The following is a 16,821-nucleotide window of genomic DNA, read 5'->3' as shown; positions in this document are numbered from 1 at the left end:
GCAGGCAATCTTTAAAGAATTTTTCTTTATATTAATACTGAGGAAATGACTATAAATTGAAACCAGTTTATGCAGATTTAATCTACTGAAATACATATCTATTAAAACAAATCTATAAACTTGATAAAATAAGATAATATTTCTAAAATATGAATTCATTGCAAAACCATACTTATTTATAAACAATTTATTAAAACTAAGCAGGCAATCTTTAGCCTTAATCCTCTATGATTAGCTCATTAGCCTTAATCCTCCATAATTAGCTCATTGAATAAACCTGAAACAATCACGTCAAACATGTCTTTAGATCAGGGGAAGCCTGAAGTGCACACTAATTATCATCAGCCCATAAATATAAGAAAAGTAAGTCCAAACCCTAGTCCTTTTGGATGGGGTTTCTGTTGTTTCCTTATGAAACTAAGGTTATTTTTATATTGTATTTTTATTTGAATAGATTAGAAGACTACCAATATTTAACTGTTGTAACGACTAAACTCATTTGTATTTAGTTTAAAACTTTTATTTAATTTTCAACGATATCTTTTGTCAAACATTTTGAACCTGATTTCGAAAATATCATACCAAGTAATTTACGTTTATGTATCTACTTCTTTGTTAATCATTTACCTAAAAACAAACAAAGAGCAAACTAACCTTGTTTATAATGAATATTTGTTGTTAGCTAAAAGAAAAATACTAGAAACTTAATTCTCTTTTTTGTTGGTGAAACTATTTTATAATGTAAAATTTTAATCTAAAAGTAGAGATATTCAAAAACAAAAGTTTTATTAAATATAATCCAACAAATAATTAAAAATACATGAGTATTTTAATTTAAAAATCATTAAAATTACATGAGTATTTTAATTGGCTTAAAATATTTAATAAATATACAATTCACAAACAAATCATTAAAATACATGAAATCTCTCTACTCTTCATTCAATTTGGTATGTTTGTTCTTTGGCACGGCAAAAAATAAGCTCGTTAATGATATCCTCAAACTCATTATAAAGTGGGGGTTGTGGTTAATTTAACCAACGTTGAAAAGTAGATACATTAGTCTCCCAAATTTATTTTAGTATACTTTAATTTTAAAATATTCTTTATTTCATAAAATGTGAAGAAATTTTATATTACAAAATAGAAAATATTTTAAAATTAAACTATACTAAAATAAAATTGGGAGACTAATCGAATGTATCTACTTTTCAACATTGGTTAAATTAATCACAATCCCCACTTTATAATGATGAGCTTGAGGATATCATTAACGAGCTTATTTTTTACCGTGCCAAAGAACAAGCATATCCAATTGAATGAAGAGTTGAGAGATATGCTTCAAAGGGTTTGCTTTACTTGCAGATGAAGAATCGCACATCCTCCCCATTTCTCTCTATCAACCCCTATTTTAACCCTTTCCACCCCTTCACACATCCTCCATCTCAAAACTTTCTCTTTCTTCCTTTTAGATTCTGAAACCTATCTTCACCATCACAGACTCTGTGTTTCCTTATTCACATACATTTCTCACCATCTCATTTCATCGATTCACACATCGTCTTGAATGGTAGAAACAACTCCGACTATTTATCATACTTTGCCTTTATAGATAAACCATAATAGTTGTGAATGTATATATAATAGAGGCAGAGAGTAACAAGATACATTTACTATGTATTGGATTTTGCTTATAAATAGATGCAACTTGTATAATAACCTGCAAAAGCAAAAGTGACAGAGTACACATGATTCAGAAAACTTAACTAGGGTGCAGAAAGTTACATAATTAGACCAAATTCAGTAGTGATTGATTAAACATGGGTCACCGAATTACCTTTTTACCATGTTAAGTTTTGCAATTCGTGCAAAGAAATCCTTTTTGTAAAGTATCGTTTACGAGCTGAGAGCAGTTTAGGTAAAAACCCCACGCGCAATACTCGCGCTTGTAGCATTTTAGCAAAATCAACATTTGAGCCCAATACATGTGCGTTGTTTGAGACCTTCTCTTCTCCACCTAAAATGGACTTCAAATTTGACCAGACCTACAAATAGCCCATGGCTATTTTCCCAGCCATACCTACTAGACAGACATTTCCCGGATAAATGAAAAAAAAAAAAGGAAAAATATACACCAAACTTTAAGAAAATAATATTTTTGAAAAGCTTGGTTTCCGCATAATTCAACAAATCAGTATATAAATTTACAAATTTATTATTAAAAATGGAATGTAAGAAATAAAATATGGAGATTGAATGGGGGTAGTTGAATGATCACTATAGCTCCTTAAATCTCTCCATTTATGGCTCCCACTGTGCAAAGACATTCATTCCACATGCAACAACTTCTATCTCTCTCTAAGGATATCTTTAACTAAATGAACCTAAATAAAAGTATAAGCAGACTAACAAAATTTACATTTTACATTAATTTTTTCATCTATGCAATTTTTATGTCGCTTATTTCAAATCAATGTTTTCTTTATTCTAAAAGAAAATTGAATTTTTAACTTTTTGGTCAACAATTGATTCTTTTGGCCTCACCGATTTGTAATTTTAATGTGGTTGATTTGAAATTCTGCATTTAAGTCTACTTAGCCAAAGAGAATCATTAATCCGTGAGAGAATTAGTAGTACTGGTATCATGTGAGCATTAAATGTGTTTTGTAAGTATATAGTTGTGAGAAAATAAAAATAGAGGTCACTGGGAACAGGCAGGCAGCACCATCGAGAGACGTATGCATTAAGTTTAAAGTTCACACAAACAAATGATATAAAAACCATTAAAGCTAAATCATCAATGGCCTACTCATATAAATAATAGGAGTAGTTATCAATTCCAAAAATATTAATTTTATGATATGTAATTCTTTATCGACTATTCTATTATTAGGGTTCGACGTAGTATATTACTCAGCATATATAAGTAGACAATTTACATCCATGTCAGTCTAAAAAAAATACACCCCCACATATGACATATCTATAATACTTAATGCACCCCCTAAAAGTATGTAGTATTTCTTTTTTTACCATCAGCCTATTATATTCTCACTTTTATAATATATGAAAAATCCAAAATCCAAAACAATGGGCAGCTCATCTCTTATGATTAAATAGTTATTATGCATGAAATTCACCACATTTCAAGTCTTTGGCTCTCCTTTTTTCAAGAGCTAAGAAGCAGTCAACAGCTTCCATGTTCATTTATAAATTTTAAAATGGACGTTTAACTATACGATTACATCAACTTTATTAGTAGTACTATATAGTTTAGGAATTTGGAATCTTTGAACACATCTAACATCAAGATTTAGAAAACAATAAAATACATACATATAGCATTAACTAATCACTTATCACAAAAAGACAACCTTCTTTTATGCAAAAGAACATGATCCTTCGAAGAAATCCATGCATCCGAATCTTCAGACTACTGTTTACTTTCTTAGAACATGGAACTTCTAAACATACTGATTTAACTAAATAAATAAATTAAAAACTATTTTCAGTAATTCTTGGATCTTGAAGGTCGATGGTTACCATTGAAGCAAAAGAGTTACAACAAGAGAACACAAGATCATTTCTTAGCATCAGGGACAAGAAGGCTAACAATAATGATCTATATATCTCATAGTGACAACAAAAAAATTACATTATAAAAACTCTACCGAAGTAACGAGACATTTCAAAGCAGATATTGCAGGCGATTGCTCAAAGAGAAACCAGACACGTGATGCTAACTAGTTTTTAGTTGTGGAGAGGATTTGGACCTGTGTGAACTAATCTCTTGTCGTCATTAAAAACATCATCTATGTTTTCTTCTCTTCGACGTGGACCCATGAACGACACTGAGGCTCTAGGGGACTGAAACGAGGCCGTATTGTGGAAACGACCAGCCTTCCTTGGTGAAGGGATGGATTGGTGATGATACTGATCAGGAGAAAGAGCTGATGAAGAAGCCAAACAAAACTGAGCAAAGAACAAGATTCCCCACAAGAACATGGTGGAGGTGGCTGCTCGTCTTCTTCTTCTTCTTTTGTCACGCTCTTTCCCTACAAAATCTTCCATGGCGGTTTGATATGAGTGAAGAAAACAAGGTTTTTATGAGAAGCCCATGAAGTAAGTGAAAAAAAATATTTGAGTACGTTTCTGTTTTCTTTCGAAAGAAGTTTCTTTCCTTTTTCTCGGTGTTTGGTAGTGCAGAGCAGGTTTGTATTCAAGAAACAGCTGAGAAAAATGAGTTTTCACTAACTATAATAATAGTTATTTTGACAAAAAGTGATAACTTTGAGTAGTAATAGAGGATAAACCCAAAAGATAAACTCTTTTTCTTTCTTTGAGTGAAGCCTAAGTAACAAAAAGATTTGTCTGGACTTCTTTGGATAGTGAGAAAGAAGAAGAAGAAGTAGAAGGAAGAGAAAAAAAAAAAAAGCTTGAAATATTTTTAATTTATTTTATTGAATTAGCTCTCTGTGTTCTATATTCTTTTATTTATCTTACGGGTCTTATCAAACGATCGTGACCCTTGATTCATGGGAGAACCTTCTCATATCTGTACTACTCAGATCATTAATTTTTGGTATCTCACCTCCAATGCTTTAATTGTTCTCTCTGCATAATTTTAAATTAAAATTAAAATTTGATTCTACCATTGTGCTTGGAGATGGTGCAGTGTACTACATTTCAGTATTAATAGCCGTTGTCTCCGGGGAAAATAATATCGAATTTATGTTTTCTGAGAGAGGAGAGAGAGAGAGGAGAGAGAGAGAGAAGGGGATACTGTGTATATGATATAATTGTATTTGATATAATCTACAAAGTGTTTTTTACTAATTAAAGCAAGTAGCTTTTAATGGATGGGAATTTACCTTGATTTTGCTAAACTGAAAACTATAAACCATTGTTGCAGAGATGTTCTTGCTTCACAAGTAATAACCTCTGTTCTCTGTTTTGTCTCCATCTCTCTGTTTCATTCAGGTCTCTTGTCCTGTCTTTCTCAAGAGAAAGATTTTTGTCTTTTTTTGTGCTTATTTTCATGTCCATGCTTTTCAACTCTAAGAGAAAAACCATAAACAGAGGCAAATTCAGTTTATGATCAGTGTCAAAGGAGCATCTAATTGACTGACATTAACCTTGAATTATATTTTCCCATATTTGATCCATTTAAACTCCTGCAAAAAGGTATCAAAATAGTTCAATTTCAGCTACATTTTACTTCACCAGAGAAACAATACAGCTAGCCCTGTAGAAATCAATGACATTTCTTAAGAAAGATACCAAAACGAATTAAATGTCAAAAACGTGATGCAGGTCCAGGCAAAAAATGTACATAATAATGATCTAGTATTAAAGATCAAGTAAGCAATAATGAGACTAATGTACAAACTGACGTAACTTTTCTCTACCTTATTTAATAGAGTCTCTCTGTTTCAGGCATCTGACTGCATAAGTATGAAACCATAGCTTCACAATTTGTTGCCATATCCAAGTTTTATTGATCAAGAACCTGGTTTAGTTATAAACTGGTCTTCAGATACATTCAAAATCTGTGGATGATCAGAACTATTTTACCAATCAGAACATATGAATAAGTGAAGTCACCAGAACTCTCTGCAAGAGCAAACACCATTTCTGAAGTGGTGAAACCTGTTCTTGTCTCTCATGATGATATCTCTCGAAGTAAGCCTGGAAACAAACTTGGCGAAAACGTGGCAATCATCACAGGTTCTCAAGTTCTTCATAACCCTTAAAGGATCTTCCCCTCTCCCATTGATGAGTCCAAATGCAATCGCGAGCTTCTCACTATGATGACTGAGAGAACATTCTTTTTCCTCTGTTTCCACATCATGAAACACCGAACCTGTCTGGGGAACATACCCCATGCTCCTTATCTTCTTCAAGACTTCCTCCAGTTTCTCATATATCGCCTTTGTCTGCGGATGTGATTTGTCTCCTCTATTGAAATAATGGAGTTTGCCTTCAAATTCCACTGAGCTATACGCAGCAACCTTCTTAGTGCCGAGCTTCCTCATTTTACTCCTTACTTTGTCAACACAATCCCATTTACCAGCAGCTGCATATATATTAGACAGCAGTACTTGATACGCACCTATGTCCGGAGCTGTCTCTACAAGAACGTCAGCCACTTTCTGGCCCAATTTAATCTCACGATGAACCGCACAAGCACCCAACAAAGCTCCCCAGATACCTGCATCAGGTTCCAGTGGCATACTTTTGATAAACTCATAAGCCTCCTCTACAAGACCAGAGCGTCCTAATAGATCAACCATACATGCATAATGCTCTTTCCTCGGCTCAAGACTCTTATCACTCGATCTAGCCATGATACCGAAATACCTTTTCCCTTCATCCACTCGTCCAGCATGGCTACAAGCAGATAAGACCCCGAGAAACGTCACGTAGTTCGGTCTTATCCCCTCCTTCTGCATCATATTGAACAGTGCCAAGGCTTCCTCGCTGTCTCCATTCATTGCATATCCTACAATCATCGTGCTCCAAGAAACTACATTCCTCTGTTCCATCTCTGCAAACAACACCCTCGCATCTTCAGTGCTACCACACTTCAAGTACATATCAAGCCTTGCGTTTTCGACGATTATGTTACAATCTATACCTTCTCTCCTCGCACGATCATAAACTTCTTTACCAATCTCCAAAGAGCCTAGCTGACCACAAGCAGAAAGCATACTCACAACCGTAAAAGAATCAAACAGAACAGCATCATCCGCACACATTTTGTTATAACACTCGAGAGCTAAAGCCGAGTTTCCCGTTTGGACACAAACTGCAATAAAAGCATTCCAAGCCACCAAATCTTTGCCTTGCATAGACTCAAACAAGAACTGAGCCGACCTCAGTTCACCAAACTTCATGTACATCATCACTAACTCAGTTGCGACGATCCCAAGAGTCTCAAAACCATGTTTCACCACATGGGCATGAAAGGCAAACCCACAGGAGGCCAAAACACCCAGCTGAGAGATCGCCTTCACCACAAACGGGTAAGTAAACTCATCAGGACGGACATCAAGATCACGCATTTTCTTATAAAGTATGACACTTTCGAACGGGAGCTTGTTTTTGACATACCCTTTGAAAAGAGTGTTCCAGAGAAAAACCCTCGGCTTGTGCATTTCGTCGAACACCTTGCGTGCGTAACACATGTCACCTACGAGGGTGAGATTCTCTAACAGCTGGGTTAAGAGGCTGTTCTTGATAGAGAAACCGGATGTTAGTACAAGAGCATGGATCTTCTTAAGCTGCTTCGGCTTTGAAGAGCTTGTTTGTAATAGCTTGGAGAGCATTTGTTTTGTTAATGGCGTTTGTTTCGCTAGCATCTCTTACTTGTGTAATCCTCCTACTTTCGACGATCTTAAAATGTAAATAACCCAATATCTACAAAAAGGCCTTAAACAGTTTGACACTTGATTACAATGTCACTAACTATGAGCCGAAAGATTCAGTGACCCAGTAAGGCAATACCATTTTTAGTCTGCTAAAAAGACCATTTAATAATGATTGTGCACGAAAAGTTTTGATTAATTCACCTTCATTTGAAAATTTTAATAGGGTAAAATCTCACTATCATAAGATTTCAAGGATCATGAAGTTTACCATGAGTATTACTAAATCAAATACAGAAAATATAATTCATGTTATATTGTTTGTTTCTGTGACTTCAAATTTGTATATATATTACTGCATTGATGTATTCAAAATACATTTTTCTAGTTTCCTATTATTAAAAAAATATTTTCTTTTATATTCATGAAAATATCGGATTTGAGGAGTATAAGTGTAACACTAAAGTTGTATTTTTATCACTAAAGTTGCAAATTATAACCAGTTCGAAAAAGTGTAAACTATTCATATTTATTGATACAATATTTTTTTTAAAACATGAAGTAGATATACTCCGCAACTTTTTCTATCTAGGTTTTCGTTTTCTTTTCTATTGATCCGATCTACAATTTAAAAAGTGGTGTCGGAGTTCAAGTTTCTAAAAATATGCAATATGATGCCAAAAGAAACTCCCTTAAATTCGATATTCCATGATTCGATGAAAATTAACATTTCGGTATGTAGCGTGGTCGAGTCAAAGATTTCCATTTATCATGGGATGAAAAAAAAATGTTGTTAATTAGACAAGATTGTTGAGCATGTGATTGAGACGATATGTGGGATCATGTAATTTAATGATTTGATAGTCTCTATTATGATATTATTTTATACCAATTGCGGAATGAACATCACAATTTGTAGTCTTATATACACTAAACTAGGATAAGACAGCCTTGTGCAGAGTGAATTTATAGGAAAATTATTTAAGAAATATTGTATGAAAAATAAAATTTATATTCTTTATCAAATTAGATTTTTTGGCCCTTAAACAATTTTTTAAAAGTTTTTTTTGTTAATTACATAATTTGTTAACTGATGAGCTGATCTTATTTTTAAAAATATCTTAGGTCAAAAAATTATTTATCGCATAAGAACCGAACGCTTAGGCCAAAGAATTTCAGGCCTACTATTTGGTTACAATGAAACTATGTCAGTTCGGTTTTATATCATGATTTAGCAATTTAAAAATTAATGGTTATGAAAAATTTACGTTCACGTGTCAATCTTATCTAACTTCAATATTTTTCTTATTTTGTGTCTTTTTTTCATTGTGGATATTGCTCGATATAAATATTGATTTTGAGTTTATTCTCATTTCGTTATTGTGTTTTGGCCTGAGATTTAGAAAATGTTTAAGATTTAAAATTATTAAAGAGATACATACTTAGGTTAAGATATGCGCCTTGTGCAAAATAAACATTTTTATTTATTACTTATTTTATATTTTTCTATATATTATGAAATAATAAAATAATAATTATATATTAAATAACTAAGAAATCAGTTACTATTATGTAATAAATTAGCGTGTACATATAAATCAAACGATCGCTCTTGTTTATCCGCAATCATTTTAGAGTAAATAAATCAAAATAATCATTCGTATCTATCATATATGATATATAATTAAAGTTAAATGATACTAGCATAGATATATAGTATATATTTAACACGGATATTTATTAAATGAAGTTTCTACTCTTATGATTTTATGATTATTTGCATATTTGTGTAACAAAATTTTACACCAACGATTTTTTTAATGTAAAATGCTTAGTGGTTTCAATAATTTATAATCATTTAAGAAAACAATGAATATTTCAAAATTAGATATTAACCTTTTAATATATTTTCAACGCAAATATCAAAATATAAGTATGTATTTTCATATGATGTATAGTTTAATTTAAATTATATGAAATATATATATTAACATAAATACCTATTAAAATAAAATATTTATTCATATGATTTTATAATCATTGTATCTTATTATAGAAAAAAATTTAAACCTTGATCACAAAAATTGATGTGAGAATTTTAACAGTTTTAGTAATTTATACTCGTTTTGAAAAATTCAAAATACAACATATACAAAAAAATATAAATTTTTATTATATAATTAATGTAATTGTGTAATTTATTTTAATAATAAATAATTAAACAAAAATGATAAAAAAAATACAGATTGTTATCATTTTTTATTATTTAAAATCATTAATTGTTATATATATTTTAATCACATTAGATAATTTCGTAGGTTTTATTTAAGGAAAAATATATAATTATTTCAATTTGATAATTGAATGGTCGAATATAGACATACTATATAATATAACATTTTCTATCAATTTAATTTTGGACTAACAACATTTGCAAATGATTCTCAAGCCGTCACGTAAGCAAAATTATCATTCTAGTTACGTGACAATGTATGAGAACACTTTTTTAATTAGTATAAACTACATATTATAATTTTTTAATGTTTTTCTATTAACATGTAGGGGATTAAAGAAAACGTACATGCCAAATTATTGTTGAATAAGACGTATTAAAATCGAAGTTGTATGGAGTAAAGCTATCAAAATTTTGCGACCTAATTTCAAACCTTAACAACTTTATATATATATATATCTGATTTCCTATATTTTAAGTATGTGGATGTAAAAGTTGAAGACTAAGACAAACCCATTATCGTGTTGTGTTTTTAGCCTCTTGAGTATGATTTTTGTTGACAACTTTTATGATAAATAAAACAATTATAGGGTTAAATTTAGTTTGTTTTGCACTGCAATCTTATTATGAACACCGACAAAATATTAATGTGGTAGACAAATCTCATAATGATGACTGGTATCTGAATTTCAGTCATCAAACGAGAAAAACAAACTAATAATTATTAAAATAATTTTACTTAAGTTAAAGTTTTCTCTATTTTTTTTTCCTTCTTGTTAATTCTACATAAGTTCAGAATAAATTGTTAATGTCCACGTTCAACCCCCATTAACATTTCCGCATGAAATCAGTTAAGAAAACATTTCAGCATGAAATCAGTTTTAAAGACATTTCAGTGTAAGCCACTTTATTTTGCGAACGTATAATCCATTTCTATGACTCTTATGTCATCAGATTATTATCTTACTAGGATAGGACCCGCGCCCTGCGCGGGATGAGAAAAATATAAAACTGATATATTAAAATTATTAAATTGTATTTTTGCATGGTGAAGATAATATAAGGTGATGTATATAAAATTGAAAAGTACATAAATAATAAAAGTGAAATATACTTCAAGCACTTAATATAGTGGATTTTATTTCGTGAACCTTAATTCTTAAACTTGTTAATTTATATTTGGTGAACCTTAGATTTATATAATAACAGTAGATTGTTGGGCCTTTTATAGTTGTCTTAAACCAAAAAGAAAAAGAAATTATCTTCAAAAATCCATTTCTTTTGAATGAAAGAGGATAAGGCCCAAAAAAATAACTTGTCTTTGACTAAAAAAAAAGATTGTTGTTAAAAACAAAAAAAGAACTTTTCTTCGTCTCACGAAAATAAATTACTTTGCCTGAAAAAAAATAAGGGTTATTACAGAAAAATTAAATTTGTTCGATTCATCTAGAATTAGCTGTCACTTGTAATCTTTTTGGTGATACACCTTCCTCATCTTCAATTTTGTGTATTTGGTTTATCTCGATGATTTCGGTCTCGTGAATCTTCTCCTTCAAAACAAAATTTAAAAACTCAGCAACTCGTGTGAATAAAGATTCTGGTTCCCGAGATTTTCAGCCCTCCACTATGTGTTCCTTATTTGAATCCCGACTGCAGGTAAGAGAATATTGATCACTCAACAATTTTCAATTAAGTAGCAAACATTCGCAACTTAATAAGAAAGGGATGATATTCAATCTTATCAAAGGAGTATGAGTGATTAATGATTAGAATCGAAACTTCTGAAACTTCGATCTCATTTATTTCAGCTAACGTTTCCTCCCCTCATCTGGGGTCTGCTTTTCTTTTTATTATTGATAGAACATCAACTGAAATATATTCTTATTTAGGTTTGGAGAAGGTATCACCATCTCGCAAAAACTCTGACCGTGTAAAGGGGTTGATTGAAGGTTACAATCATAACTGTTGAAGATATTCAGGATAGAGATGTGATAATGTAAAAAAAAAAGAACTAAATACTTATTTCTTTTATCTTTCAAGTTAGTTCTCTATTCAACCATCAAATTGTATTACCTCATTCTGAAAGACTGGATCTCTGGAACATCATCAGGCTCAAATAAAATTCTCGAAAATCCATCAATTGTTGCCATGTGCTTGAATCCACCTGATCATGATCCAAAAAATAAACGTCACCATAAACGAATATCAAAATTAACAAATACAGCAACTAAAGTATTAGAACTGTAAGTTACCAACACCCCAATCAATTTCCAAAACTATAACACACATAGGACAACAGGGACATTGGTTGAGTTCCAGTAATTATGTAAAAACAGAGCAACTACTCCAACTGCTACACACTTAATGTGTTCATACCTGTCAATGAGAGTAAAGTAAAATGTATTTAGATCATAGGAAAAAAAGTGAAAATAAGTCTAGTAACAAAATATAAAGAAAACGAACTCCATATTGACTAAAGAGAACTGGATGCCATGGTGAAATTCACCATCAACTTCGATTCACCTTGACTGATTAAAGTTTCAAACTGGCTGACCATTTCTTTTTTCACAGTACCATGGATCATATCACCCTGAAAAGTACAGTAAAAACATAAGGAAACTTGAACGATATGGTCAAATATACATATATTAATAAGTCTATTAGATGAAGTCTTAGACAGATAACAACAGACTTACTCTAGAATCAGCTAACACCATTTCCATTGTTTCTCCGGAAGCACAAGAATACTGCTTCCACAGACGAATCACCTTAACTCTTATTTTCCACATTGACTTGAAAGGCTTCAAGTCGCTAACAAAATCTAAGCCTGCCATCTTTTTTTGAATCATAGGGGAAAAGAAACTTTTAGAGAATAATGAATACAGAAAAGATGATGATATGGTCGAAGAAGTATCTTCTTCGGTATTTATATAAGTTCCAACTTATTCACTAATAAATGCGATTGATATATCACATATACGTGCAATCAAACAAATTGACAATCCGGGTTTGAGGTATTATAAAATATTGAAATTTTAGGAAGATAATAAATACCGAATAAAACTATTTTAGGACTAAATTCAAATTGAAAGTCAAAGAATTTCTTTATGGGATTGAAAATGTATTAGTAATCACGTCAAGCAGTACTCAATGCATATAACAGCTACCGTTAATCATGGCAATCAAGTATTACCATAAACAATATGATTTTGACTCGAATGAAGAACATGATTTCCGTAGAGATGAAGATGACACAAAAATATCCCTAATTTTTTTATATTAGATTGACTACATAATAGGTAAGATCATAAAGATGAAATCCTCAATTATGAATTACAGAAAATAAATTATTCATTTTACCTTGATCATACAAAGTATGAACACAGTAACAATCATAATGGTATATTTCGTTGGGATTATAAATCTATGGGATAACATTTAGATTGGTCAAAATTCTATGGAAATCATGATTTTTTATTAGTTACTACGTGACAATATATTAACATACGTACAATACATATTGTCTGCTAGAAAAATAATCTATTAAGTTCTTGACCAAGAAATAGTCCCAAATACAGGAAATGTAAAAATCAATTAAATAGTTCGTTGGAATTATAATATAAAATTGTAAACATTTAGATTGGTCAAAATACTGTGTAAAATCATGGCTTTTTATTACTAACTACGTGACAATATGAGATATGAGATAGGAGATGATTTGTCTGAAACTAATGTGTGCCAGATAACCATGTTTTATACATTATATATAAGGAACATGCAATTAAATGTTGGGGTTAGTCCAATGGCAATAGTGGTAAATAGCTAAGCTGGGCGTGGGTTTTTTCAAAAGCAGCCTGAGAAGGCTTGACTGTGCGACACGTCGTCATAATGGCACCATTGTAAATATAGTACATTTTTAAGGTTTCTCTTTTTATTTGCTTCCTTTTTAATAATAAGGGGATATTGATTTTCTATCGATGGGACATCAAAGGCGTGAAAAACGTACAGCCAATAATCTTTGTTTCTTTCATTTATTGATCTATCCCAAAGATCTGCATTATTTGACATTTATGATTTATGTCTATTTACATGTCCATCGTGAACAAGGAAAATAATTATTTTATATTTTTATTGGTACATCTTATCACACCAGTAAAATTTATTTTATTTTAATTTTATGGTTACCAATCCTAAATTATCTGAACTTAATTTTTTATATTATAATCTACAAGAATTGGCTAGCAGCAGACAATATATAAAAAAAAATCATTTGGAGATTCAAGTGAAAATTATACTAGCTGCACCTGCAACCACGGTTTAACCAAAAGAAGCTTATTAGTTGTATTTTGTAACCTTTGCTTCAAACTCGTTCGCAGTTTATCTGTGAACCTAACGAATTGTTTGAAAAGCGAAAACATATGAGAAATTTTTTTTTTTGAAGGCGACAAGCGAAAACTGTGTAGTCTACGAATAAACACTTTGTTTGATATTTAAATGGATTGTAAGCAATAATTTTTATATGCGTGGGTATATGTGGAACTAATAATTTTGTACTATAAGAGAATCAATTTCTGACATGGATTAACAGGCTCTAGTAGAAACTATTAGAATATCTCTATTGGAACACAAAAAAATCTTCTATATTTTACAATAAAATATAATACTTCTATTATAAAGTTGGATTTGCTATAATAGTTCAGTCTATAATAGAATTATCCTATAATAGAGTGAACTATTTAAGTAAATTCAACTCTATAAAGAATTACTTTATTTTAAAGTAAAATACGTAAAAAAAAATCTTGTACCATTGGATATGATCTTAGACCACCACACCGTGATCTGGTTAACATATGAGAATATGCAGGGATGAATTTTAAATATATTTAATTATTATGTATATATATTTATGCAATCGAATATAGTAATTGAATATGTAGCCCACCGTTTAGTTGAGCAGTAAATGCGATTTCAATTATTTGTATTTTTTCGGTTTTTATTAGAAAAAGATAATGTCGTAATTTTGTTTTCATCTTAGACCTAATCGACACAGCCTTTTTATTTTCTTTTTTTGCTAAATTGTAAATATCATAGATGAAAGAAAGATTTTACAAAGTAAAGACCTTAGTTCTGCACCGTCTTGGCAAAAAAGAATAAAAACAAGATGGGACAAAGGGAATAACATCAACAAAAGATAGCTAAGCTAATCTAGTTTTATCTCAACCAAAGGGTCATGAGAGGCCTGAAGCGCTTGTTGTGTCTCCTGGAGGAAATGATGTTTCTGATCTCCCTGTCTATACCCTGAAACACAATAGACGGTGTAACTGATTTCTGGTTGTGGACCATATTGTTTCTCTGCTTCCAAACATGGTAAATAACTGACTGCACAGCTATCTTCCTTAACAGACACAGCCTTTTTATTTTCTAGAATAGTTCAATGTTTTTCTTCTCTGATTTGCTTCGTTTATCAACATAGAAAATGATGGATCTATGATGTAAATATCAATTTCAGCTTCGAAAAGATAAAAAAGGTTCTCTTTTATTTTGATTTATTGGCCGTAGTCCTGGGTATTCGGTTCGGTTTCGGATAGGAACCATTCGGTTCCGAGTATATCGGATAAATCATTCTTATACCCAATAAGTATTTCTAAATTTTGGTTCAGTTCGATTTTAGTTTGGTTCCGGGTATCCATTTAATATATGAATATATATATATATATATATATATATATATATATATATATATATATATATATATATATATGCAAATTCAGATTTCATTCATACAATTAAAATAGGTTCAGAGCCCAAAATACATGTTTTACCGTAGTATCAGGCCTAACATTTGCTGATCTTGGGATAAAATTAAAAGAGATCGACTTGAAAAAAAGTAGAAGGATATAGATATCTTGGAGGGCTCCATGAATCTCCAGCTTCATATTCTTCTTCTTAATCATGTTGATGAGCACTTGAGAATCAGAGAAGATTGCAATCGAGTCCAATCCGGTGAGAGAGGGCAAAGTTCATAGTTGTTAACACAGCCAAAGTTTCCGCAATAAAGGAGGGGATATGTATATATATAATATATTAATTAACATGTTAATCTAAGTGGTTTAGTAGTTACGCACTTGAATATTCGTCAATACAATAAGAGTTTGAGTTACTAAAATGTTATTTTCATAATTATTTACTGTAATTTAATATAGAAGTACATAAAAGATAATGTCGTCCGATGGTAACAATGTTCCCATTCTTCATGTCCAACTTTGGTTCAAGTGGGGTTGATGATATTTTACCTTATATAAAAAAAAACTGAAACTTATTTTTTGTATATTCGGGTATCCGTTCGGTTCTCGGTTCGGTTTCGGTTATTCAGATATAAATATAGGAACCGTTCGGGTATTTGAGAGTTTCGGTCTGGTTCAGTTTTTCGGTTCTGGTTTTTTTTGCCCAGGGCTAGTTGGCCACATGTAATATAATCGCCACAGAGGAATTTCGATGAGCAAGTTGGTGCCACAAAATCGACCTCCGCGGACTCGTTTTAGAACAAGATTGTAATTTGTTTTCATGTTTAGAAAAACAATGATTTAAAAAAAAAATAGAATACAAATGAATGGAATAATGAAAGTTATAGAAAATAGAATTTCAGTTAGGCCCTTTCAGTCCGGATATCGGTTCGGTTTCGGATCAGTTTATAGGGTTTTCGGTTGGTAAATATAACTATCATTCTAAATTCATATTTATTTCGGTTTGGTTCGGCTTAAACACATTCGGTTTTTTATTTTTCGGTTTTAAACCAAAAATCATTATTTGGTGTCATAATATATAAGTTTTAGAGTCACATTGTCAAAGAAATCATTTATCAGAAAATGCCAGATGTTAATAAAAAGAACAAAATAAATAAAATGTTTCTACCATCAAATAAAATAATTAATCTAGAACCAAAACCAAAGCTATTTGTTATATAAGAAACTGTTTACACTCTCCCATACTCAATGTTCATCAGTGTCATGTCTCTTCCGATTGAACACAAAGCTCTGTTCATTTATAGATAAAAAAAAATTATGAATAATTTCTATTTATTGGTGTCTATCACAATTATATCTTCTCTTCAGTTTGCTCCATGGCGAAAGAAAGCAAAAACAGTAAAAGAAAAAGACTAAGAGAAGAAGAATTCTCAGGCTTTGATGAGTTGTTATTTGATTATAGTTTAAGTGGTTTTCA

General features: G+C 31.1%; 2 protein-coding genes across 3 annotated transcripts; both read right to left on the bottom strand.

The window, feature by feature from the left end:
• Window positions 1-3,287: 3,287 nt before the first annotated feature.
• Window positions 3,288-7,425, bottom strand: LOC125609840 (pentatricopeptide repeat-containing protein At2g01510, mitochondrial). 2 transcript variants are annotated; one of them, XM_048781335.1, is made up of 4 exons: window positions 5,409-7,425; window positions 5,136-5,174; window positions 4,149-5,057; window positions 3,854-4,055 (listed from the first exon to the last, which is right to left on the bottom strand). In XM_048781335.1, exon 1 carries the CDS (start codon window positions 7,359-7,361, stop codon window positions 5,601-5,603), a length of 1,761 nt encoding a protein of 586 aa, XP_048637292.1. In that variant the 5' UTR covers window positions 7,362-7,425; the 3' UTR covers window positions 3,854-4,055; window positions 4,149-5,057; window positions 5,136-5,174; window positions 5,409-5,600. The 2 variants fall into 2 exon arrangements, with proteins under 2 accessions (XP_048637291.1, XP_048637292.1); XM_048781334.1 differs by having other exon boundaries at window positions 3,288-5,057.
• Window positions 3,751-4,071, bottom strand: LOC125610039 (CLAVATA3/ESR (CLE)-related protein 16-like). The gene has a single exon (XM_048781695.1). It carries the CDS (start codon window positions 4,069-4,071, stop codon window positions 3,751-3,753), a length of 321 nt encoding a protein of 106 aa, XP_048637652.1.
• Window positions 7,426-16,821: the final 9,396 nt, after the last annotated feature.

This window comes from Brassica napus, chromosome A6 (genome assembly GCF_020379485.1).
Source record: "Brassica napus cultivar Da-Ae chromosome A6, Da-Ae, whole genome shotgun sequence".
In the NCBI taxonomy this organism is placed as follows: Eukaryota; Viridiplantae; Streptophyta; class Magnoliopsida; order Brassicales; family Brassicaceae; genus Brassica; species Brassica napus.
The sequence above is the reverse complement of the archived record's forward strand: the minus strand, read 5'-3'. Positions and strand labels throughout refer to the sequence as shown.

What these genes read in the sequence shown, in the direction of transcription:
- LOC125610039 (XM_048781695.1), bottom strand. Translation starts at nt 4,071, where the DNA reads ATGGAAGATTTTGTAGGGAAAGAGCGTGACAAAAGAAGAAGAAGAAGA.
- LOC125609840 (XM_048781334.1), bottom strand. Translation starts at nt 7,361, where the DNA reads ATGCTAGCGAAACAAACGCCATTAACAAAACAAATGCTCTCCAAGCTA.